Below are 23,091 nucleotides of genomic sequence, written 5' to 3' on the forward strand. Positions count from 1 at the left end.
TGTCAGAGGGATGACAGAGAGCGTGTACTCAGAGAGATCAGGAGCCGTGCTTGCAAATGAAACTCCTCCCTGGAGCCTTTTGCCAAGCTCTGTCTCCAAGAACAGGATGAGCTCTGACATGTCTCTGCCGTGCTTGATTCATGGGCCATTTCCACCTCTCTGGGGAAGGCTGCATGTGAACAGCATTTGGAGCCTGCCTCTGGTGATGGCATGATTTATATTCCCCAGAGCGGATGGGGGCTGAGCTTCTTGCAAGGTCCCAAGAGCAGATGCTGGCAGGGCGGTGGGCACCACAGAGAAGGCTGCTGGACTGTCCAGCCCCTCTCCAGGACCTGTGCCGCCATCCTGCACTTAGGCTATTTCATGCTGACTTCAACATTTGTCCTCACTGTTCTCCGATGCTGGGATGAGCCGAACCTCAGCCTTCAGCCCAACTTCACGCAGGGCTGGCGTGGGGTCCAGCCAGGATTCTGCCTGGTGCGTAAGTGCCAAGTCAGGGGCCTGGAGCAAGAACAGAGGCCTCTGCCTCCCTCCAGGGCCCAGGAGTAGGAAGAACCGAGCAGCCACGTCTGAGCCAGAATCCTTAGGCCTTGAGAGCCACAGGGAAGGGGAGACAGTGTGATGGTCAGGCCAGGCTGCAAGACAGGTAGGCAGGCCAGGGGTCCAGCGCTGTGTCAGCAGGCTGGAATAGAGTAGAATGGGGTGAGAAGAGAGGCGCTTGGTACATCCCCAGCTTGCCGTTGCCTGGCAACCGAGTGGGTCAGGGGTGCCCTCCACCTGCCCTCCTCCCACTTGGCCACCTGGCTTACATCCCGTCTGGTCTCGCCTTTGCTGAACTGAGACTGCTACACAGAGCCAGCACTCCTGTGCTGGCCTTTTGTTTCAGGTCGTGGCCATCAGAGGAGTGGCCGGAGTCGGGCCATGAGTCCAGGGGCCCTCTCTGCAAACCACTGGCTGCTTATTCACGCACATCCTCACCTTCAGCCTGTCTCTCTCTCTGTCTCTGTCTTGCTCACTCTCTCTCCATCCCCCTCTTACTGTTCACTTGGTCTCTCTCTGTGCACATACATACACCACTGTTGTAATTGTGTGTGTCTGTGTTGGTGGGATTAGTGTGCCCATCTGGCACCTTCTCTGAGCTTCTCAAGGGCAGAGGCTTGTCTTCATTTGGAGTAACTCCAGACTGACTAAGGGCCTGGCACACACTGGCCACTCAACGCATCTCCCTGAGGGTTGGTCAGCCTGATGGATGATGCTTGAGGGGCACTGAGGTTGATCTTACTTTTCTGAGTCTCTCTTAGGATTTGATAATAACAGGATTAATTTTTTTAAATTAATGCAGAGTATGTGTTGGGATCAAAGGAGGAGCAAGAAGCACAGTAATTTGAACAGGGATAGTTTAAGATGCAGAATTGCTTCTATAATGGAGATTAGAGTGAAAAGGGATTGACTAGTAAACATACTGTAAAGAATACGGGAAGAGCAGATGTAAGGACAGTCACTACCCCTCAGGACTGAGGTAGAGTCCCCAAGGAAAAGGTCCCCAGTGTCGCCGAGGGCTGAGGTCATGGACCTTTCTGGAGAAGGTACTGCTGTGGCTCGCTCAGTAGCAGAGACATTGCCATGGTACCACAATGGTGGAACTTACTGGAAATTCAGCCTTAGAATTCGTGGAAATATGCTCTCTAGGGTACTAAGGAAAGCTATTCACAAGATGTCTCATTCCACTGCAGAACCTTCCTAGGGCGGATTCCCAGGGGAAGTGATGGCCACGGGGGCTGCTGGCCGCTGTGCACTACAAAAGCAAGTGGGGCTATGGAGAGACCACCCAGGCTGCAGGAGCTGGGGGCTGGGGAAGCTGCCCATGCACCAGAAACCAGGTCCTGGGGAAACCGGACGTGCTTCGGGAGCCTGCTGAGCCAGCGCCAGGGACACAAATGCCCTTCCTCCTGCCTGTCTCTCCTGGGCTCGCTACTGACAAAGCTCAAAAGCCAGCTGTCTAAGGAAACGTATTTAAAGGGTCATGATCCATTATTTCAGAGCAAGCAATGAAGGATGAATTTGGTGCAGAGGCAATATGTAGACAACTGGCACACAATAAAATGTATTATTTTGGTGTACAGTTCTATGAATTTTAAGACATAGATTTGTGTGACTGCATGCATAGGATACAGAACAGCTCCATCACCCCCAAATAACTGCACCTTTTTATAGTCATGTCCTATACCTCCACCTGCCCCAAGCCCCTGGTGACCACTGGCCAGTCGTCTGGCACTCTAAGCCCTTTCTTTTGGAAAGTGTCATATAAGTAGAATTATATAGTACATAGCTTTTACTCTGTCTTCTTTCACTTAGTCTAAAGGTTTTGAGTCTTCCAAGCTGTTGACTGTGTCAGGAGTTCATTCCTCTATTACTGAGTCTTCTGTTGTATGGATGTACCACAGTGTGCTTATCCATTCTCTCACTGCATGAGCTTTAGGTTGGTTCCAGTTTTGGGCAATGGCTAGAACCACTATAAACATTCATTGGCAGGTTTTTTTGTAACATAAGTTTTCATTTCTCTAGGGTAAGGATGGGAAATGAATTCATTTCCTCAGGAGTGGGATTGCTGGTTCCTACATTAATATGTATTTCACTTTATAAGATACTGCAAAGTATTTTCCAGAATGACTATACCATTTTGCATCCCCACCAGCAGTATATGAGGGTTCCAGCTGATCTGTCTCACTAAGCACCCGATATTGTCAATATTTGAAAATTTAAGCCAAATAGATGTGTAGTGGTATCCTATCATGGTTTTAATTTGCATTTTTCTAATGGCTAATAACATTGAACATTTCTTCATGTGCTTATTTGCCATCCTTATATTCGCTTTGGTGAAGTGACTTCAAGTCTTTTGCCCATTTTAAAAATTGAGTTGTATGGTTTCCTGTTGAGTTTTTGAAAGTTCTTTATTCTGGATACAAGTCTTTTGACAGATAAGTGGTTTACAAATGTTTTTCTCTCAGTCTTTAGCTTGTGTTTTTCTTCTCTCAACAGTGTCTTTCACAGACAAATTTTTAATATTTATGATATTAATTGTATCAATTATTTCTTTATGGATCATGCTTTTGGTGAAATGTCTACAAAATCTGCCACTAACCCCAGTCACAAAAATTCTCTCCTGTGTTTTCTCCTACAAATTTTACAGTTTAAAGTTTGTATGTTCAGATCTGTGATTCATTTTGGGTTAATTTTTGTGTAAGGTGTAAGGTTTAGTCAGGAGTTCATTTTATAAGGTTAATTTTTTTGCATGTGGATGTCCAATTGTTCCTAAGCCATTTACTGAAAAGACTACACTTCCTCTATAAAACTGCCTTGTACCTTTGTCACACGTTGATTGGGCATATGCAGGCAGGTCTATTTCTGAACTCCATTTGGTTCCATTGATCCGTATGTCTATCCTTTTACAAATACCATACTAGCTTTGTTACTGTAGCCTTACGATTGGTCTGGCAGGGTCATTCCTACAATGTTCTACTTCTTCAAAATTGTTTTACCTGCTCTAGGTCATCTGCTTTTTCATATAAATTTTTAAAATAAACTTTTCTATAGCACAAAAATGCTTGAGATTTTTTTATTGGCATTTTGTTAGACTTATGGATCAACTGCTATCTTTATTACATTGAGTCTTAACACCCGTGAACATGGTATGTCTTTCCATGTAGATCTTTGATTTTAATCAGTATTTTGTAATGTATAGCATATAGATCCTGTATGTATTTTGTTAGGTTTATACCTAAGTATTTCATTTTTGGAGCTGTTATAAATGGGATCATTTTTAAAATTTCAGTTTGCAATTGTTTGTTGCTAGTATATAAAAATGGTGACTTTTTGTGTATTGATTTTGTATCCTGCAACCTTGTGAAACTCAGTGGTTTTAGGAGTTTTTTTGGATATTTCTTTGTGTTTTCTACACACAATCGTGTCTTCTTTGAATAGATGGTTTCTCTTCCTTTCCAATCTGTAGGCCTTTTCTTTCTTTCTCTTCAGTTTGGCACTGGCGGAGACCTCCAGTACTGTACTGAGTATGAGTGATGTGAGCTGACATACTTACCTTGTTCCCAAGGTAAGCATTCAGCCTTTCGTCATTAAGTATATTAGCTGTAGACTTGTAGCTACTCTTTATGAGGTTGATGAAGTTTTCTTTTATATTCCTAGTTTGCAAGTTTTTGTCATGAGTTGGTGCTGGATTTTGTCAAATGCTTTCCTGCATCAATTGATGTAAACATGTATCTTTTTCTTTAGTCTTTTAATGTGCTGGATTATACTGATGATCTTTCGAACACCGAGCAATCCTTACATTCCTGGAATAACCCTTCCTGCCTTTGACTATGGTGTATTATTTTTTTATATGTTGCTGAATTCTAGTGGGTAATTTTTTAATGATTTTTATGTCTATTTTCATTTCATATGTGAAATATTGGTCTGTAGAGCTCTTCCCCCCCTCATGCTATCTTTGTCTGCTTTTGGCATCAGCGTGTAATAGGCATCATAAAATAAGTTTTGGGAAGTATTCTTTCTTCTAGTTCTTGGAAGAGTTTGTGTAGAATTAGTATTATTTTGTCTTTAATTGTTTGGTAGAATTGCCATTGAAACCATCTAGACCTGGAGATTTCTATTTTGGATGGCTTTCAACTATAATAGTTGAACTACAGTAGTTTGAACTTTAATAGTTATAGGACTATTCAGGTTGTCTATTTCATTTTGAATGACTTTTAGTGGTTTGTGTTTTGTGAGTAATTGGTCCATTTCATCTAAGCTGTTGAATCCGTGTGTATAAGTTGTTTGTAGTGTTCCCTTATTATCCTTTTCATTTCTGTGGTATCAGTCATTATGTTTCCTCTTAATTCCCTATGTTGGTGATTTTGCCTTCTCTCCTTTATTCTTGGTTGGCCTGTCTAGAGGCTTGTCAATTAAAAAAAATTTTTTTCCCCAGAGAACCACTTTTTTTTTCATTGATTGTTTTAAAAAGGATGCTGTTCTACTCTTTTCAATTTCATTGATTTCTCTCTATTATTTATATTTTCCTCTGCTTGTTTTGGTTTATTTTGCTCTGATGTTTTTTTCTAGTTTCTTAAAGTAGAAGCTCAGATTATTAATATCAGACCATTTTTTCTTTTCTAACATAAGCATTTAAATATCTAAGGCTTTATCTACATCCCACAAACTTTATATTGTATTTACACTTTTGTTCTGTTCAAAATATTTTCCTAATTTCCCTTAAGACTTCTTCTTTGACAGTTATTCAGAAGAGTGTTATTTAGTTTCCAAGGGTTTGGAGATTTTCATGTTATCTTTCTTTTTTACTTTCAAATCAAATTCTATAGTAGTCAGAGGACATTTTGCATGATTTCATTTATTTTAAATGTGCCAAGGTTTGCTTTACAACCCAGGGTATGGCATGTCTTCGGGAATGTTCTGTATGCATTTGACAGTATATATTCACTGTTGTTGGGCAGAGTGTTCTGTAAATGTCCATTTTAGTCAGTTGATTGATGGCATGGTTCAGTCCTTCTGTGTTGTTGTTGATTTTCTGTCTACCGGTTCTGCCAGTGCTGAGAAAGGAGTGTTGGTAACATTTCTCCTGTCAGTTCCCACATTCCATTCTCAGCCTTGTCACCCTAGTTCACACGTCTCGACTAATGGACTAGCTGGCCCCACCACTGGACCACTGTTGGTGACCATAGAAAGCAAAAACTGGGGAGCAATCAGAAAGGTGGGGTTTAGCCAGGCTAGTCTGTTTGTGGAGGATATAGGGGATGGGAGCTTGGGGCAGAAAAGGAAGCCGCTACCCAGATTTAAGAGACCAAGAGCTTGTGGAACGCTTGCGTCTCCTGGCCCGTTGAGACCAGGCATGTTAATGTATTGACACAGCAGTAACCCCCGAGCACGGGCTTCCAGTCGGCTTCCCTGAGCATGACCCTGGGCTCTCAGGGCTGCTCCTGGGCAGGTACTGGTAATAGCCACCAGCTGTTCTCCCCCTCCCCGTGTAATCAGCATTCTACACTGTGGGCCTGCAGACTGTCTTCCAGAAAGCAGCCCTGAGCCTGTCATCCTTTCTTTATTCCGAGGCCTAGACGGACAGTTCTCAATTGCCTTCCAAGTTCAAGGCCCTGCACCGTGATCTCCTACTTTTCTCCCACTCGCGTACCCTCTGTTTCAGCTCAAACGGGTTATTCTCTTACCCCGAAGAGCCCCCACGCTATCTTGCCTCCATTCCTTTGCTCACCCATTCCATCTGCCTGGGAGCACTCTCCCCAAATCTCTACCGGTCAACGTCGTAGCCTTCAAAATGCCTCTCAGATGCAGCTAATTCCAAGAAAGGTCTCTCATCTTGGTTAAAGGCTGATGTCCTCTTCATCCATCTCAGCCAGTAGTCACTAGCCACGCTGGATTGTGCGCACCTCGTACGCAGGTGTAAAGTTCAGCTTCCGTGGTTCCTGCACACAGGCCCTGCTCAGTGAGCATGGCTGAGTCCAGGTGAATGGGGTCAGACCCGGCGATGTGCCGTCTCTAGGAAGCCTCTCAGAAGGCTGAGGGGTTGGTGACTGTGATCGGAGGACCAGCAGAGGCAAGGTCCTCTGGGACCCTTTTGGGACCCCTCCTGAGTACAGATGAGGCTTGTTTTGTAAGTGGGAGACTCCCGTGTCTGTGACATCACCTATTTTTCCCTTCAGTGTTAATACTTTGAAGGGTCAGAAAATAGGAAACAACCGCATTAAGCATGAGATTCTCAGGGCTCTGTCTGCCGCTGACACAGGAGTGGAACTGCGAGATACCAGAGGTGATGTGATTCCAGCCAATTCTTCTCTCCTTTGCAAAGCGCTGAATGACAAGCAGATTTCTCACCTCCAAGCAGGCAATTGCATTCGGATGATAAATGTGTCCCTGGGTAGAGGCGCTTGTTGAGTGATATTTACCGGGGTCTCTGTGAAGGGCCCCCAGCCCCCAAGGGAGCACTTCAAGTCTTCAGCTGCTCGCCTGTTCAGCTGATGCCCATGAGGCAGCGAGAAGAATAAAACCCCATTCCCTGCTCCCCGGCAGGACAGAAGCCGTGGTGACGTGCTGAGGTGCTCACAGTTTCCTGGTTCCTCTTGCTGCCTGGATGCACCCAGTCCCTCCCCTAGTCAAACCCCAGCAGAGAGAGATTTGAAAAACGTGAGGAGCTTAGAGCCTTACAAGAGGGGAGTCAGTGCCAAAGACCCATTGCTGGGCTCAGTCCTGGCTCTTCCACTTAGTGCTCTGTGGCCGAGCTCCTCGGCTCCTCTAAACCTGCCTCCCCATAAATCAGATGGAGATGATAAGAGCTACCTCACAGGGCTGTCATACAGAGAAAAATAAATCTGTGTAAAAATACTTTGCATAGCATAAATGTTCTCCAGCATAAGTTATTTATTCAGCAATTCCTTGTTGCATGCCTACTGCATGCTCGGCCTGCACTCAGTTTGAAGGGCCATCTTCAGATTATGCAGGCTAGCTAGGAAGAAAACCAGGCTGATGGCCTTTACCAGCCATCAATGTGCTTCTGGGCCTGAAGATGAACAGCTGACCCAGAAATCATACTTCTGTTTTGTCCCTGAAGACTCCTCCACTCAGGACACCCTCTAGGGCTGCAGTTCTTGGGAACATTTTCCAGTGACGGGGCCTTTGCATGACCTTTTGCAAGGAGCATCGCTGAGTTGGGACTCTGGTGCCTAATTACCAGGTTAGCTAGTCAGGGTTCTCCAGAGAAACAGAACGAACAGGACAGACACACACATGTGCGCACACACAGTCTTATTATAAGGCATTGGCTTGCATGGTTACGGAGGCTGAGGAGTCCAAAGATCTGCAGTCGGCAAGCCGGAGGCCTAGGAGAGCTGATGGTACATGTTCCAGGCTGAGGCCAGGTCGGAAGGCAGGAGACTGATGTCCTAGCTTGAAGACAGGCAGGTAGAGATGGAATTCTCTCTTACTGCAGATTTTTGTTCTATTCAGGCGCCCAGTGGATTGGACGGGGCCCACCCACATCCAGGAGTGCAGTTTGCTTTCCTCCGTGTGTAGATTCAAATGTTTATCTTACCCAGAAACACCCTCACAGACACACCCAGAACAATGTTTGACCAAATGTCTGAGCACCCGGGGCCCAGTCAAACTGACACATCAAGTTTACCGTCACCCCACTCCACGTCCACAGGGAGCACCCAGGTTTATTAGACACATTGCCTGCTGCCTCACTGCTCCGCAACAACCCCATGAGGGGCTCACGACCCTCTGCTGTTGCGGAATCCTGATGTCACAGGCTTGACAGCCTGCCATTTGGAGGAGGTTATGTTTACCGTAACCCCAGATCTCCGTGGACTGGGGTCCTCTTCCAGATCCTACTGTCCAACGTGAGAGGAGAGGCATGTGCACAGTGATTCGCCTCCTGCCTGTGATGCCTGGCACTATCCACTCTTCCCACTGGCACCCAGTCGGCAGGAATCCCAAGGAAGTTGTCCTATGGGCTGAGAGGTATCTGTGGACTAGATGTCACTCATTTCCGTAATTCAGGGTAATCATCACGCCGAAGGCAGGCAGGGCCTTGGCATGGAAATCTGCATTTGCCAGCCTCAGCGGGCTGTGAGGGGTGGTGAGGACAGGGACCCCTCAGACATGTCTGCTCAGTCTTGTCTGTCTTGATCTCACAGGGCCACAGTGCAAGGCTTTTGCATTTAATAAGTATCGTTTTAATCATGCTGATGAATCAAGGCACTCCTGAGTATTTCTATATATTTAAAAACCATTGTGAGATGTTCTATTACAGTCCGTCATAGGGGAAATAAGAATTTATTAATTCAAAAATTGTAACATCCTCATGCTGAGCTTTGAAAATGGGCCCCAATCAGCAACGTTTCTCAAGCCTATGCTTCAAGCAGTGCCCACTCTGCCTGGCATGGCAGCCACTGTGTGTGTATGTCTCCTTCCCTGAAAATTGCCTTTTCAGGCTGTGAGTCCCCACAGGCCCAGCATAGTGCCTGGCACATATTAGGTGCTTTGTTCCTGCTTTTGGAATGGAATAGACTGGAACCTGCTCTGAGAAGAGCGCACAGTCAGCCCACCACAGACCCAGCAGACAGCGGCTCCCTTAGCACACAGCTCGACAGCCGATGTGTGTCAGCATATGCCCAACACGGGGAGTCGGATACCCGTTCAGGTGCAGCACCTCCTGGGGCGGCTCACAGCCCAGGGGGCAGCAGCCAAGAGCGGCCAGCAGCGTGAGAGGAGGGCCATGGGGACGTTGGGGGGGCCCCGGCTGGCGCCGGCTCAGGGCCGTCCGGGGCCCAGGTTTGTTGGGCATCGGGATGGTGCGGGACTGCAGGGCAGACCTCCTCTCTGAACGGCGACTCTGCCACTCTTCCTGCAGGGCCTGCGCCAGCAGCGAGACTGAGAGTGAAGCCGGAGACATCATGGACCAGCAGTTGGAGGAGATGAACAACAAGCTCAACTCGGTCACTGACCCCACTGGCTTTCTGCGGATGGTCCGCCGCAATAACCTCTTCAACAGGTGCGGTGGGCTCCGTCTCCCGGGCCCAGCTGTGGGGCAGGGTGCCCTGAGCATGGATAAGGTGTTTTGGCTGATGCGCCTTTCAGCTGCTTGGGCTCCTGGCCCATGTTGTGCATTTACACAAGCGAGCGTGACACTGTCCATGCTCACCAGGGCCTCAGTGTCACAGTGCACCTCTGAGTCAAGTGAGAAAACAGTGACAGGCTTGATGTGACAATCTGCAGTTGGCTGGGATGGGAGGCCCAGGGCATGGCCATCCCCTTCACCACATAGCCTCAGAGTCGACTTCCCCAACACCAGGCAGAAACCAGATAGGGTAGCTTCACGTACTGTGTGCCAGCTTCTGCTGGTAGCTCCTGGGCCAGGCACCTGAGATTAAGGGGAGGCTGGGGAGAGAGGGGATGCCAGCATTGCTGGGTGGAGAACTCACCCAGATCCGGGCCCACGCGTCAGCCCTGAGACCCCATCTCCCTACTACTGGGCCAAATAGGCCTTGGGGGCTTTAAGGTGAACCGGGGTGGAACTCGCCAACCAGCATGCCTCCGCACCTTTTTCTCAAGGGTAGGAGATGGCAAGCTGCTCCTGGGTAAACGGGAGGTGGGTGGGACTGAGGGGCACTTGTCCCACCGTCATTAGCCTTCAACCTGGGAGTCGCATCTGGACAGACCTTTCCAGAAAGACATCCTTGGCTTTCTCAGGTCTCTGCGTGGTGCTGAATTGAAAGGGCAGCAGGGTGAGCCGGGCGTGCGGGAGGGAGGCGGCTGGGCTCTGTGGGCAGGCTGCGTGGGCATGGCGTGCCCGTCTCTTCCTCCTCCAGGCCCCGTTTCCTCTCATTATTATGCTGTCAGGGCAACAAGCGTGTGTTTGCTTTCCCGGGGGTGAGCCATTCAGAGCAGGAGCTGAGGGCTGGGAATGTAGGAACTGGCAGCCTGGTTGAAAGGAGGCCAGAACCGGAAGCTGGTGCACCCTGATTCCCTCCTCCTCCCCTGCGTGTCTCTCAAGGCTTTAGTTTCATGCGGGGACACAGTCAGGTGTGAGATGTCTCGGATCTCACCTGGGCTCAAGTCCTCTGCCAGCATCCCAGCCTAAGAAGTGGGTGATGCTAGATTCTGCCATGGTGCTAACATGAAGTGTGCAAGGAGCTCGGGACTCGGGTCCGGCTTTGCCACTTGCCAGCTGTGGGCATCACCACTGCCACCCTGTTTCGTTATTGCTGCAATGGGGATGAGCTGCCTATGTGCAGGGTTCCCTTAACATGTGAACTGAAGGAGCTAACATTTTATAACACACTGACAGGCTCCCTGATGCATAGGAGGCGACAGACACATGGTGGCTTTCTCTTGTTCTGAGTAAAGTGGGAAGTTCAGCGCTGAACTTGAAATCTTAAAGTGACATGAGTGGAGAAACTTTGGAAGGGGTGAGGTTTGAATGTACCTGTGCAGCAGGTGTTGGCCACCCAGGGGCTGTGGCCCCACCCGTCCTTCCTCTGCCCATCCCACCTCTTGTTCTTCACATGAGAGGGTTCCAAAGAAAGGCCATCGGGTGCCTGCGGCCAGCCTGGTCACAGGCCTGCCAGCCATCAGGAGCCCTTCCACCGGGCTTCAGGCATCGTGGTGTTCACGCAAAGGGGCTAATCCAGGTAAACCTGGGATCCTAGCTTATCGCTGGTGGGAGTTGGTGTGAATCTTGAATCATGGAGTTGCTCATTTGAGGAAAACAATTTTTGCCTTTTTAAGCAGTAGTGAGATAGGTCCTGTGAGCACAATACTCTGGATTAGTTTGTTGGTTCATTGAAACAATGTGGTCTCAGTAGGCTGAGGACTGGGCCAGCCCTGGGGCTCGGTGGGGGCCCCGGCCTTGCTGCCCAGCTGCTCTGCAGGCAGCACCCTCAGCAGAGTCTGCAAATCCATCCAGTCCGCACCTTCCAGGGGCTCCCGAGGGCATACTGGGTGGGGAACAGCCTGCGTCCTCTCGTCTTGGGTGCAGCGAGCCCATGAGGCCCAGGAGAGTCTGCCGTGCCAGGTCCTCTCTGCCACTTCCGATGAGCCCCGGAGGAGGGGGCTCTAGCCTCCATCCATGGGGAGCAGAGCTACGGGAGGGATCACGGAGGCAAAGGAGTCCTTGTCAGCAAGAAAACTGTCACTCCAGCCTCGCATGTCCCAGCTGAGGGCACACACGCCCCACACAGGAGCAGGTGCCTAAGCTGGATTTCAGGTCCCCCCTCCCAGCTGCCCTGCCAGCCTGGGCCTTCCCACATCCCCTGCACCTTGAGGGCTGCCCGCCCTGCCCTGGAGTCCCAGGCTTCCCTCCCTGCCCCTTCCGTGTCTGGCAATCCCAGCTAGAAGGTGAGCTGGTTTGTCATTGAACAGGAACAGCTAAGAAGTGGCTTTTCTGCAGACTTCTGATACCCACTAGGGCTTGCAAAGCGCTCGTTCCCTGGAGCACACAGAGGTGAGGCAGAAACAGCCACGTGCGGAGGCGTCGTGCCCCCTGGAGCAGCCCCAGCCCCGCTTCCCTGGGCTTCCCCCCGGGGGGGTCATGCGTTCCCTGGCCCTTCTGCTCAGCGGTGTTTACTGGACGGCCGCCGCTGAGGCGCGTCAGGTGACTTGACTTCAGAGTTTCCTCTCTTGCCACTCCAGAACTTGGTCTTTGTTCTGCCTTAACGTTTTCTACAACCACTATCTTTCTTCTTGACTGTGCAGCTTGGTTGAAAACACATCTGCATGTTGAGACCAGAGCAGGTGCCACTAGTGAGGAAAACAAGCCCTCTTCTCGTGTTTAGCACCCTGACCCTGGTGCGGGCCCAGCGGGGCAGGGCAGCAGCTGTCGCAGAGACCTCTGTCCCTCGTCCTGTGGAATGCTCCACAGGTTATGCTGCGGGGTGCATGAGCATGTGTAAGGGTGCGGGTGCGAATCACGTGTATGTGCACACGTGCTGTGTGAGGAAGGGGTGTGTGTGTCGGGGGTTGGGGGGCTGAACCTGGGCAGTTAGCAGACCACATTTGCTGCAGAAAAGAGGAGGAAGAATGGGACAGTCTTCCAACTGCATCCTGGATTCTAGGCCCCAGGGTGGAGCCTGGCATGGAAGGCGTGCCATCCGGGATCAATTAGGACCAGTAGCCCGGAGAAGTATTCTGACTTGTGTCGCCGCCGCTGGTGCAATGTGTGTCCTAGCTCTTTCCTGTCCCACATTTATGGCTGTGTCCTGATGTGGAGCAGGGCTTTCCTATTGCACAGAGATTAACGGCTAGCCAGAACAGAGGACAAAGAAATGTCAGGTGTCCCCATTCTAAAGAGAGGTGCTGCAATGGGGCCAGAGGCCTCCCCTTGGTTCTCTGCAACCTCCATCCAGCAACCAGTCACACACACCCCCACCTCTAAAAGAGGGCAGGGCAGGGGAATTGGCAAGTGAAACTCTTTGGCCTGGTCGGGGGTCTTCTGAGGGGAGCACTCACAAAGATTGGGGGTCCCTCAAGAAGAGGGGAGAGGCATCACTATCCCACAGGACCAGCCTCCCGTGCCTGTAGGGCAGAGACAGGAGAGCCTAAAGAGAGGGCTGCATGAGAGCGGGGTCTACCACAGTGGGTCTGCAGGCCCGTGCCCAGTGGGGCCCATGGCTTAGCTACTTGCTGCTTCTCCACCCAGGGGGCTGCCTGGGGCAGGTTTGGGAGGCTCCAGGAAAGCCATGGGGCTGCCTGTACTGGGGGGTTAGGGGGCAGCTCCTGCAGGGCCCTCAGAGTGCCTGTTGCGCATCCCTCTCGGGAACCCCGTGGAGGGGCATCAGCAGCGCTTGACCTCCCTCCTCCCTGCCTCTGCCCTCCACACCAGAGGGTCAGGCCTTGGCAGTGGGCGGCAGGAGTGTCACGGAGCCCACCCCCTCCAAATCCAGGAGCCAACGCCTGGCCTGTAGTGCAGGCGGGAGCGGGTGACATGTGTGCTGCAGGCCAGGCTGGGACCACTGCTGCCCCGGATTCCTAAAGGCACAGGGAAGAGCCGGGACTGGAGAGAGAGAAAGCGGTCCCCGCGAGGTCAGCCCAGCCTGTAAGCTGCAAACCATGCTGGCCGGTCTGTCTCTGCATTCGTGTTGTGCACGCGTCCATATGGAAATCCAGTTGTAGTTCCTGTGAACATCCATATCACACCAGCCTGCATGGCTGCCTTGACATGGGCTATGCGAGTCCATTGTAGACTCACAGGCCCTGTGCAGGTGGGCGCTCTGTCTGTCCCTGTGTTCCTCGGCCTGGGTGCCCTGCTGTGGTGCACAGCACAGTGGAGGGGAGAAGTCCTGGGCTCTGGGGCCAGACAGACCTGGTTTGGAAGCCTGGTCTTTTGTTGTGGGTGACCCCAAGTCTCCCACTCTGTCATCTGGAAACGGGGATGAGGCTGCCTACTGCTGGAGTCGTTGTGAGGACGCCATAGCGTCATGATGAGTAGACAAGGCCTACCACCTAGGAAGTAGTTTCTCTCCCTACCTGGATCTGAGGTTTCTTTGGCACCAGAGGCTCTTTTCTGGGGGATTCACATCACCACTTTTTGAATCAAATCTCTACCCCAAAACCTGATTGGATAGCTTGCAACCTCTCTCTGGCCACCAAACACCAGAAAAACTGGACAAACGCCAAGTGACCCACTTGAATGTCAGAGGCACAGCGCTGGCCTTGAGCCCCGGGTCCGCCTTCTGCTTCTGCCCGGGGTCCTGCTAGTCCCGCTCTCTGCACTGCGGCCAGGGCTCCTTGGCTCTGGGCCAGGGCTCCATCCTGTGCTGTTGGCCCCAACAAGCGGGCGGGCCATTCTCCCCAACTCTGACCTGGGCCGGCCCTCCACCGGGTCCGCCTCCCAGTGGGACTCTGGCCAGGGGCCTTCCCTGCCAGCAGCTGCTCCATACGTGGGCCCAGCCAGCAGGCCTCAGGCCGAAGCCCCGGTCCTGGCGTCGGGTCAGTCGGTAGGCATAGCCAGCCCGCCCTCCCAGGGCCCCGGCCTGTCCGCTATACTGCCTCCAGGCACCCATCCGGCCAGCAGATCCCTTGGGTGCTGGCATCCATGCTTGCCACCATCCACTTCTCTCCAGGCAGCGCGGTAGAAGTGAGGCACAGGTGTGGAAGGAAGATCTGCTGTCTGGATCAGTCACTTTAAAATCAGGTCTATTGGGTAGCGACAAGCTAATGCAAAATTCATAAGGATTCCCCACAGGTTGCCCCTAAGTATCAAACTTCCCAATATATGTTAAGGCAAAATTTAATTTATAAATAGTATTTTCTTTGCCATTTGTTTGTTTCTTTACTTCCTTATTTCAGAAGTTAAGATCATTTATCAAAACATACAAATGCCACCAGATTGTATAAAAAATTAATAAGTAGATGAGAAAATATAGAGGTAAAATTAAGGTAGAAGAGGAGGAGTGAAATTTACATACAAAACACGTGCCATTAAACACCACCGGAGATGGGCACAGATTGGACTGAGTTTTTCTGGCAGCCAGAGCAGAGGTCAGCCAGCCATTGTCAGCCCTGGCCCTGGCCCAGACCCACTGACTCACAATCTACCTTTTAATAAAGTCCCCAGGTGCTTCACATGGAAAGTACTGCTCCCCCTTTGTCTGAAGCTCACCCCCAGTGCTGCCCCAACGGGTCCTGAGCTCCCCCACCTGCTCCTCCTGCATCCCACCCCTTAGCCGCTCTGCCACCTCCACCACAGCTCTCTCATGACCCAAATGCAATTCACTGCCAAGCCCTGCCTGGCAGCCCTGTAACATTTCTGGTCTCCATCCCTCTGTTCCCAGTTGCCATGACCGTGCCTTGAGACTCACACTCCTGAAATTGCCGTTTAATGTGATCCCAGGAGCAAGCTCATAAGGTCAGGGAGGTTGCTGGCCCCAGCCTCCCAACCTGTGCAGAGCTGACCTTTGCCCCCCACTGGCTGAGACTCCGTCACCCACGCTACTTTTGTTCCCACCTCCTCTGGAAAGGCCGCTGGTCTCCTCTGTCCCTGCTCTGGCTGGAGCACAGTTCTCGGCGTCATGTCATGCTCTTCCCCAGGGCCCCAGGGGCTTCTGGTGGAGACAAGCGGGGGTGGCAGAGCTCAGCACCGGAGTCCTCGCCCATTGGCCCTGCCCTCCTCCCGCCTCCCCTAACCTGAAGGGACCCTTTCCCACCTCTGGGCCGTGGCTGGGGCACAGGGCATGGCTGAGAGGGCTTTCCCCTGGGATGCTGCCTCAAACAGCCTCTTGCACGAACCCATCATGGGTTGCCCCAACTGGCAATGCTTTCTCCTCTGGGACCCCTGGCCCTATATCTGTTGGGCAAGGAGCCACTGGACTTCCCCTTGTGTTTTACACGTATCCCTGATCTCTCACCTCCTAGGCTGCACCCTCGCTCAAGGCTGGATCACAGCTGATTTCTCTCCATAGCCCCCAAGCCACCTCGTGTTCAGTGGGCACAGATCCTTGCCCATTTATGGAAGGAGGGAAGGAAGGAAGATCGGTCAGGATTGAGACAGGCAGTAAATAACAGCGATGGCAATGACAGTAGATGGTGGTGGTGGAGACAGTGTCGATCACCTGCCAAGGACCCAGCACTGTGCTGTGTGCTCTGCCCGTGTTGTCTAGACCCTACTGCGGCCGTGAGGGGTACTGTTATTACCCCTTTTTAAAGATAAGGACACTGAGGCTCAGAAAGATTAAATTATTTGCCAGGGGTCACACAGCTGGTAAGTGACAGAGCCAGCAGTAGAATCCAGGGGCTGTGGTCCCCCAGGTCCCCACCCACCTGTCAGCCCTGCCAAATGATCGCCCAGCCTTTGCTTGAGCTCCTTGGGCAGCAGGGAGCTCACTGGCCCCTCACGTGGTGCTTTCTGCCTGCAGCACTGCCCATACAGCTCTGGAGGTTCTTTATGAGACAGTGAGTAAGGCTCCATAGGTTGGTTTGGGGAAGAAGGGCAGGCAGGCTTGGACCCACAAATTGCCTGTGGCTCTAAGGCCCTTTAGAAAGGGTTTTGTTTCTTTTGCATCATGGCACATGTATCATTTGGGCAGGCCACCACACACAGGGCCACCTTTTCTTCTTCCCATCCCTGGGCACATGAGAAGCCTGTCCCCCCCTGCCTGCCTGGGTTGGGCCGTCTGTGCCAGCCCCTGAGTCAGGTCAGCAGGTAAAGCCTGTGCAAGGCTGGCGTAGGGGCATCAGGTTTTCCCAAGGCCACCATCTCCAGGCTTGGCCAGGGCGCCTCATGCACATTACAGCGAAGAGCATATGATATGGCCACAGCAAAGTGCCTGAGGGGGCAGAGGCTGTGGCTCCCGCGGGAGGGCTGGCCCAGGCCCTCTTGGGAGAGGTGTGCACCACAGCCCTTGGCCTCGGCTGTGAACCTGCCCACAAACCCAGCAGTCCCGGGGGGGAGAAGCCACTCACAGCTGCAAACTCATCACTGGGCTTGAGAGGAGCTGGCGTCCTGGCAGATCAGGGACCTCCGCCTGAGCCCACCCAGTCTCACAGCTCTTCTGCCAGGAAGGGAATGAGACCCAGTGAGCCAGGCCTTGGTAATTAGGGAGGTGAGCAGACAGCAAGTGCTGACAGCTTATTGAATAGGCACTTAACACACATTTGACAGCCTTCATCTCCCAGGGAGACAACCCTTCATTGAGAATGTTCATGGCAAAGAGTCACTGAATGGTATCAGAGTCCCTTTTTTGAATGGAATTGAGGCATCTCTGGCTACTTGAGTATAATGGGTTTGCCAATTTTTCCACTGGTGCCTTAAAATCCTGTACTTGTTCAAATTGCAGGTGAACTCCTGTCCCTGAGAAGATGCAGCTTGGAGTCCAGAGCCCCGAAAGGGGTTTTGGTGCCTCCTGGTCAGGGCTGAGGGCAGGCAGGAAGGAACCAAATGGTTTTTCGGGCAGCAGATCCCAAGAGGGCAGGAGCTCGGCCTGCGGCCTGCCAGGGACAGTCCCCAGAGCACTGCTTGCTGGGGGGCAGGGGACCCCCACCGAGAGGTGCAGGGCCTCTCAGGGCTCGTGAGGGGCAGAGGCGGGACTCCCCCCACCTGGACGGGCAGCCTGGCTCACCCCTGCCACCGAGCGTGGACAGGGGGCCACCTGAACTGGTCATTGGAAGGTGGAAAGGTGCGGTAGAGATGTCGGAGCAGGTGGGCAGCAATGTGCATGAGCAGAGGAGGAGGTACAGGACTGAGGGGTGAGCTCAGCGCCACCGGGGAGCAGCTCCTTCCGCCTCGCTCTGCCTGTGGGCTCCGGGAGACAAGGACCAGAGACAAGGACCATGTCTCCCTGCTCACACGTGTCTGCCGTCCCCCCAGGCCAGACACCTGGGTGGCCCTGTGCTTCAGGGAGTGAGCGCGCCTGTTTCCCCTCGGTGCCTCGAGGAGCAAAGCCCGGCAGAGCCAGTTCCTCTCAGTCAGGACGACCCTTTGCATTTTCAGAAAATGCCACCCTTCCCAGCTGCTCCCCTGCACGTTGCCTCGGTCTTCTGTCCCTCCCCCAACCAGGGAGGCATGTTCAGCCCGCCTGAGCCTGCCCCTCGCGGGGCTGCCTGCCCCCGGGTGCAGGTGCACGTCAGGGAAAGCCGCGGCCCGCCTATTCCTACCGGGCTCCAGCCCCCAGCCGATCTTCAGAACTGCACCAAGCCCTGGGTTGCTGGGGCCTCCGTGCTGGCAGAAGAGACGGGGGGACCGGGACCTCGGGGCCAGGTGGGCTCAGGCCATCTCCGGAGCCTTCAGGCTTGGGCGGGGGCCTCTTCCCTGCCCCGCAGAGCCAGAGTCCAGCCCCGCCCCCTTGTCTCCCCCTGCCCACTAGCTCTCCATCCCTGAATGGGAGAGCCTGAGGACCCGGTGGGGGAGGGGAAGGCCTTGCCCCCCTGCCGCCTGCGGTGACCCAGCTCCCCTCGGTGGCTGGAGCTGGAGGGGAAGCCAGGGCGACCGTGCCGCCATTGGGGCTGCCCTGGCAAGCGCACATCCCCCGGGGGTCCCACTGCCTCCCCTGGGACTGGCTCGACCACCTCTGGCAGGCACACACCTGCCCAAGACATCCTGGAGCGCCAGTGTGTGCGAGCCGAGCATACGGGGCCCTCTGCAGGCCCCCCAGTTATAAATCCCGCGGCCCGGGGATAGATCCCGTCATCCCTGAAGGGAGATTCATGAGCAGCGAGCGCCGCCCGGGCCGCCTGGTGTTTGTCATCATTCCAGAGACATAAACTACACCCCGATGCCTCTGTGCTCGTCAGTGGCGCTTCACAGATCATCCCAAAGCGCTGCGGCTGCGCTCGCCGGCCGGCCTCCCCGCCCCCTTCGTTGCCCGCTACCGCACAGACAGGACGTGCAGCGGGGGAAACGAGTGTTTCACCAGAAGTAAATTAATAAAAATCATCTGAGGAATGAGCTAATAAAGACGGTGTGGTGTGAGGAAATCCTGTCCTCCGAGAGCTAGGCTGTCACTTCGCCCCCTGGGTCCCCGGCGTAAAGGGACCGGCCCTGAGGAAAGCGAGCTAGCGCCACCTGCTGGAGCTGCGTGGTGGTGCGGCCGTGGACCCCGGGCGCCCGTCCGCTCCTCCTTCGCGGACCCAGCAGCAGGGAGGGCAGCCGTGGAGGCGAGTGCAGGCCGGCAGGTTGCCCTCTGTGTCCCGAAGGCCAGCCCCTCCCGGCCAGGTGGGAGGCCTGACCCCTGCCCTGCCTGGCACTCTGCGCAGTCTCTTGCCCTCTCCGAGCCTCAATTCCTGTCTGTAAAGGAGGAGCAGCCCCACCTCGTAGGCCCTGAGAGCGATGGGGTGGGACAGGCCTGGCAGATGCCCAGATGCGAAGGGCAGCCCTTCCTGCGGCTCACACTCCCGCCGCGGGGGAAGTGTGTCCACCCCATCGGAGCCCCCGTTCTGATGAGTGCAAAGCACTGATCTTCCGTCTTCGGTCCAGATTGCTGAGGCAGAGAGAAGTCAGCCGGGCTGAAAGGCCCCCCACACCGGAGCAGTGTAATAGCCACGTGAGGTGAGGACCCCACCCCAGCCTGTGGCCCTCTTCCACAGCGCAGTGGCTGAGCCAGGCCCTTGTGACAGTGCCAGGAAGGAGGCAGGTGTCCCTGCAAGGAGCACAGCAGGGAGCAGATGGTCCACACACCCAGCCACACCTGTCGGGTGAGGCCAGGACCTCAGAGCCCTGGGGGATCCACCGCTGTTGGGCCTTGACTCCGAGATCCTGACTGTGGGGTGCGCACACTCCTGGGTGGATGGCGGCGCTTGGAAGCCACACTCACACCCTGTCTCTCACACAGGGAGGGCTGCAGAGCTTCGGGTGCCTGCGGGTGTCCTGTCGGTCAGCAGAGGGTCCAGGAGCCACCACAATTTAGATGCTTCCCACATCAAGTAGATTTCATTCGTTAAACCTAGGAGAAACTACCAGGACTTGAGGCCACCCTTCATTTTACAAGCAGGCACAGGGGAATGGAAGAGCAGCGTGCCTTGCCCGTCTCACAGCCAGGAGGCGCAGAGGCAGCCTGGGGGGCCAGCGCGCTGCCAGTAAAGAGTCCCAGGCCCAGGGCTAAGGAGCTGGCTGCCCGGCTGGGTAGATTCATTGAGTTATCTCTGTGCAGGTCCCTAGGCCAGCACGCGCCGGTCAAGTAGCTGTCATAGGTCTCTGTGAATGTTGTGGTAGAAGCAGAAGCAGCAGGGGAAAGGGGGCTTGTTGGCCGCGGGGTGCCTGGGATGGCTGTGGCCCCTGCCGGTCGCCCAGGTGAGGAAAGCGTCGGCCACCTTGGTGGGGCAGAGCCACGTCCTGCCTCTGGGTCCCTGCCTGCGACTCTCCCAGGCCTGTGCCTCAGGAGGGCGCGGGGCCTGCCGTCGATCTGGGGTTGGTCCCTGCCCTCCGGCTTCTCTGCTCCTGGGTCTGTTGTCCGTGAAGGCCCTCCGGTGGGGCTCAGCACTTGCTGTGGCTGTCGGGGCTGCCAGTGTGTGGAAGGCCACTGCCTTGGGGCTTGGGGCTCGGGGGTGGCTCCCAACAAATGCCTCTTGCTCAGGAAAAATGTCTTGAGTGGGTTTATTGTGATCTCAAATTATAGTTTCAGACCGGTTGTTTTTCTGTTAATTTTTGTATTTCTAACCACAAACTGAGTATCTTCTGGGCTTTTGTTTTTACATTGAAAAGGATATCTCTAGGTCTAGGGCCCCTCCACTGACTAGGAACGTAGATCAGAGGGGTGGTCCCAGGGGCTTCCTGCCTACCCAGTGCAAGACACCATGTCCAGGTTCAGGCTGGGCAGCTGGGGTCAGTGCCCAGGAGCTATTGCTGCAGAGATGGTTCATCTATGATCTGCCAGGCCTTGAGAGGGACCAAGGTGGGAGTCTGAGAGCCAGCGCACATGTGCATCCATGGATGGACGTCACCAAGTACAGATGAGAGGTCTTGACAGTGGGGAAAAGAACGGGGAAAAGTCAGGTGCCACAGGCAGAGGGGCGGAATTGCATGCCCTGGGACACCCTGTTCTTGAACAACCTGGACTGCCTGGAAACATAGAGATGTCCAGGGAGGGTGTCCTCTGCAGAATAAACCTTCCAGAGAGGAAAGCTCTGCAGAGTAAACAGGTGCTGTGATTGGCCAGAGACGTCCAACCGGGTCACCTGCAGCTGGCAGGGGTGAGGGTGGGGAGTCACCTGGCCTGATCATGGCTGCATTGTGAAACCCAGCCATGGAGCCCCTTGAGAAAGTTCTCAGGGAAGGGTTCAGACCACATGGCCTTCCTCTCATCGTCCCTGAGAAGGAATTAGCCTAGAGGGAGGAACTTCCTGTTCCCGCAAGCCTGGTGTTCAGATGTCCAGCTTCTCATGTCCTGGATGTCCCCAGCGTGTCCCCTTGGCTTCACACGGCATTCTCCCTCTGTCTTGCCCACAGGCAGGCTCACTCCAGGTTGTCCCCCGTGCCCATGTCATATGGTCCTCTCCCAGAAGCCTTCCCTCGCCTTTGCCTGAGCAGCTCTCAGACTGCTGGAGCCATTCCCTCTTCTCAGGACCCAGAGCAGGGACCTGTGGCCTGGCCCCTGTGGCCCCACATGCCTGGCACATTGGGACAACAGTGCATGTGGAATGGGTTAGTGATGTGAGAACCCTTTCCTGCCTCTGGCACTTCATGGGGTCCAGTCAGAAGGCATAGTGGCCTCCACACTTGTGCCCTGGAGTGCCCAGCCCTTCCCCGCCCTCCTGCCCAGGCCTTTATCTCATTCGCTCACCCACCAGGTAAGACCCTGGTGCTTGTGGGTTCTGCATGCTTTGCGTCCATCCTCTGCAGCCCTGGCACTCCTTGCCTGTGGGCAGAGAGTGAGGCCCAGGGCCTGAGTGACTTGCCCCAGGCTGGGATTTGCACCCAGCAGGTCTGTCCACTGCATCCCTCCCCCTCGCTGCAGACATTTTCCTCCTCTGAATTACCCTTTCCTCTCTCCTCCTCCAGGGCCCACCCAGCCTGATGTCCTGTGCTCTAGGGACCCTGCTCATCAGGGAGGGGCCAGGCAGGCCCTCTGATGTGACTAATGTTTTGAAGTAAGCGGGTGCTTTGGATGAGCTGACCGAGCACCGCGTACCTCCCCTGGGCAGATGGACAGGGCTGGTCCCCTAGTGCCCCAGAGGAGGGCTCATGGGACGCTCTTGAGCTGGGGTCTCCTTTTATAGTTCGGCGCATGGGATTTGTGGAGCACCCCTCGGCCACCATGAGAACCTGCTGCCACAGCCCTGTCTGGGGACACGGCACTGCCCCTGGATACCAGCAGCGGTACTCATCACACTCAGGCGCCTCAAGTGGGGCTACAAGCCCACAGTGCAGGAGCCCCCACCCAGAGAGTGAAACGAGAGGTATGCAGGGAGAGGCACCATGTCCTGCTGCCGCCCCGCCGTGCTGGCCTGGGCCACGCTGGCTCGAGGCCGAGACCCCCGTCTGCCGAGAACGTGCACACACAGGGGCCCGTGTGCAGGAACATGTGGTGCTGGGACGGACACTGTGTGTCACGCCAGGCCGACTCCTCTGGGGAGCAGTGCAGTACTGTCTCCTTCAGGGGAGGGCTGCTCTTTGCGATTATTCTGTGGAATCAAGTGCACCTCTGAGCGCCACTCCAGGGTTATCTGTGCTTCACTGGCTCTGATGGCAGAGACACGCTGTACTTACATGTTTTCTGGGTGACTGGACATGAGGAGGCTCTCAGGCCCTCCAGCGCCTCTGTGCTTTCTCCTCTTGCAGGAGCAGGGACGGGAGCCTAGGGTGCTCCCCACTGGGCTTGGCACAGCCCTGGAATTTAGGGTCAAGTGGACATAGGTGAGCAGACCAAGAAGGCTTGGGGAGGGCCAGGGAGAAGAAGCCACACCTGGGAGACACAAAGGCATCTTTCATATCATCTCTTCACACGGGTGTGGATCCGGCCTGGTCAGGAGGGACAGGCACCTTGCGTTTTCCCCTGGGAACCAATGAAGGAGCCACCTTCCCAGCCCAGGGCGCTGGCCAAGTCTGGGTGTGTGTCGGTGAGGGGCGCCCTGTGCCCCCGGGTGCAG

The 23,091-nt window shown here is 54.0% G+C and overlaps 1 protein-coding gene across 3 annotated transcripts in view; it reads left to right on the plus strand.

Moving 5' to 3' along the window:
- Positions 1-23,091, plus strand: part of TTC28 (tetratricopeptide repeat domain 28) — a 625,746-nt gene that overhangs the window by 568,889 nt on the left and 33,766 nt on the right. For all 3 annotated transcript variants that reach the window (XM_036908924.2, XM_036908925.2, XM_036908926.2), the window contains one exon: positions 9,428-9,568. In XM_036908924.2, the coding sequence (XP_036764819.2) occupies positions 9,428-9,568 (141 nt within the window). The remainder of the gene's footprint in view (positions 1-9,427; positions 9,569-23,091) is intronic.

This window comes from Manis pentadactyla, chromosome 14 (genome assembly GCF_030020395.1).
Source record: "Manis pentadactyla isolate mManPen7 chromosome 14, mManPen7.hap1, whole genome shotgun sequence".
Classification (NCBI taxonomy): domain Eukaryota; kingdom Metazoa; phylum Chordata; class Mammalia; order Pholidota; family Manidae; genus Manis; species Manis pentadactyla.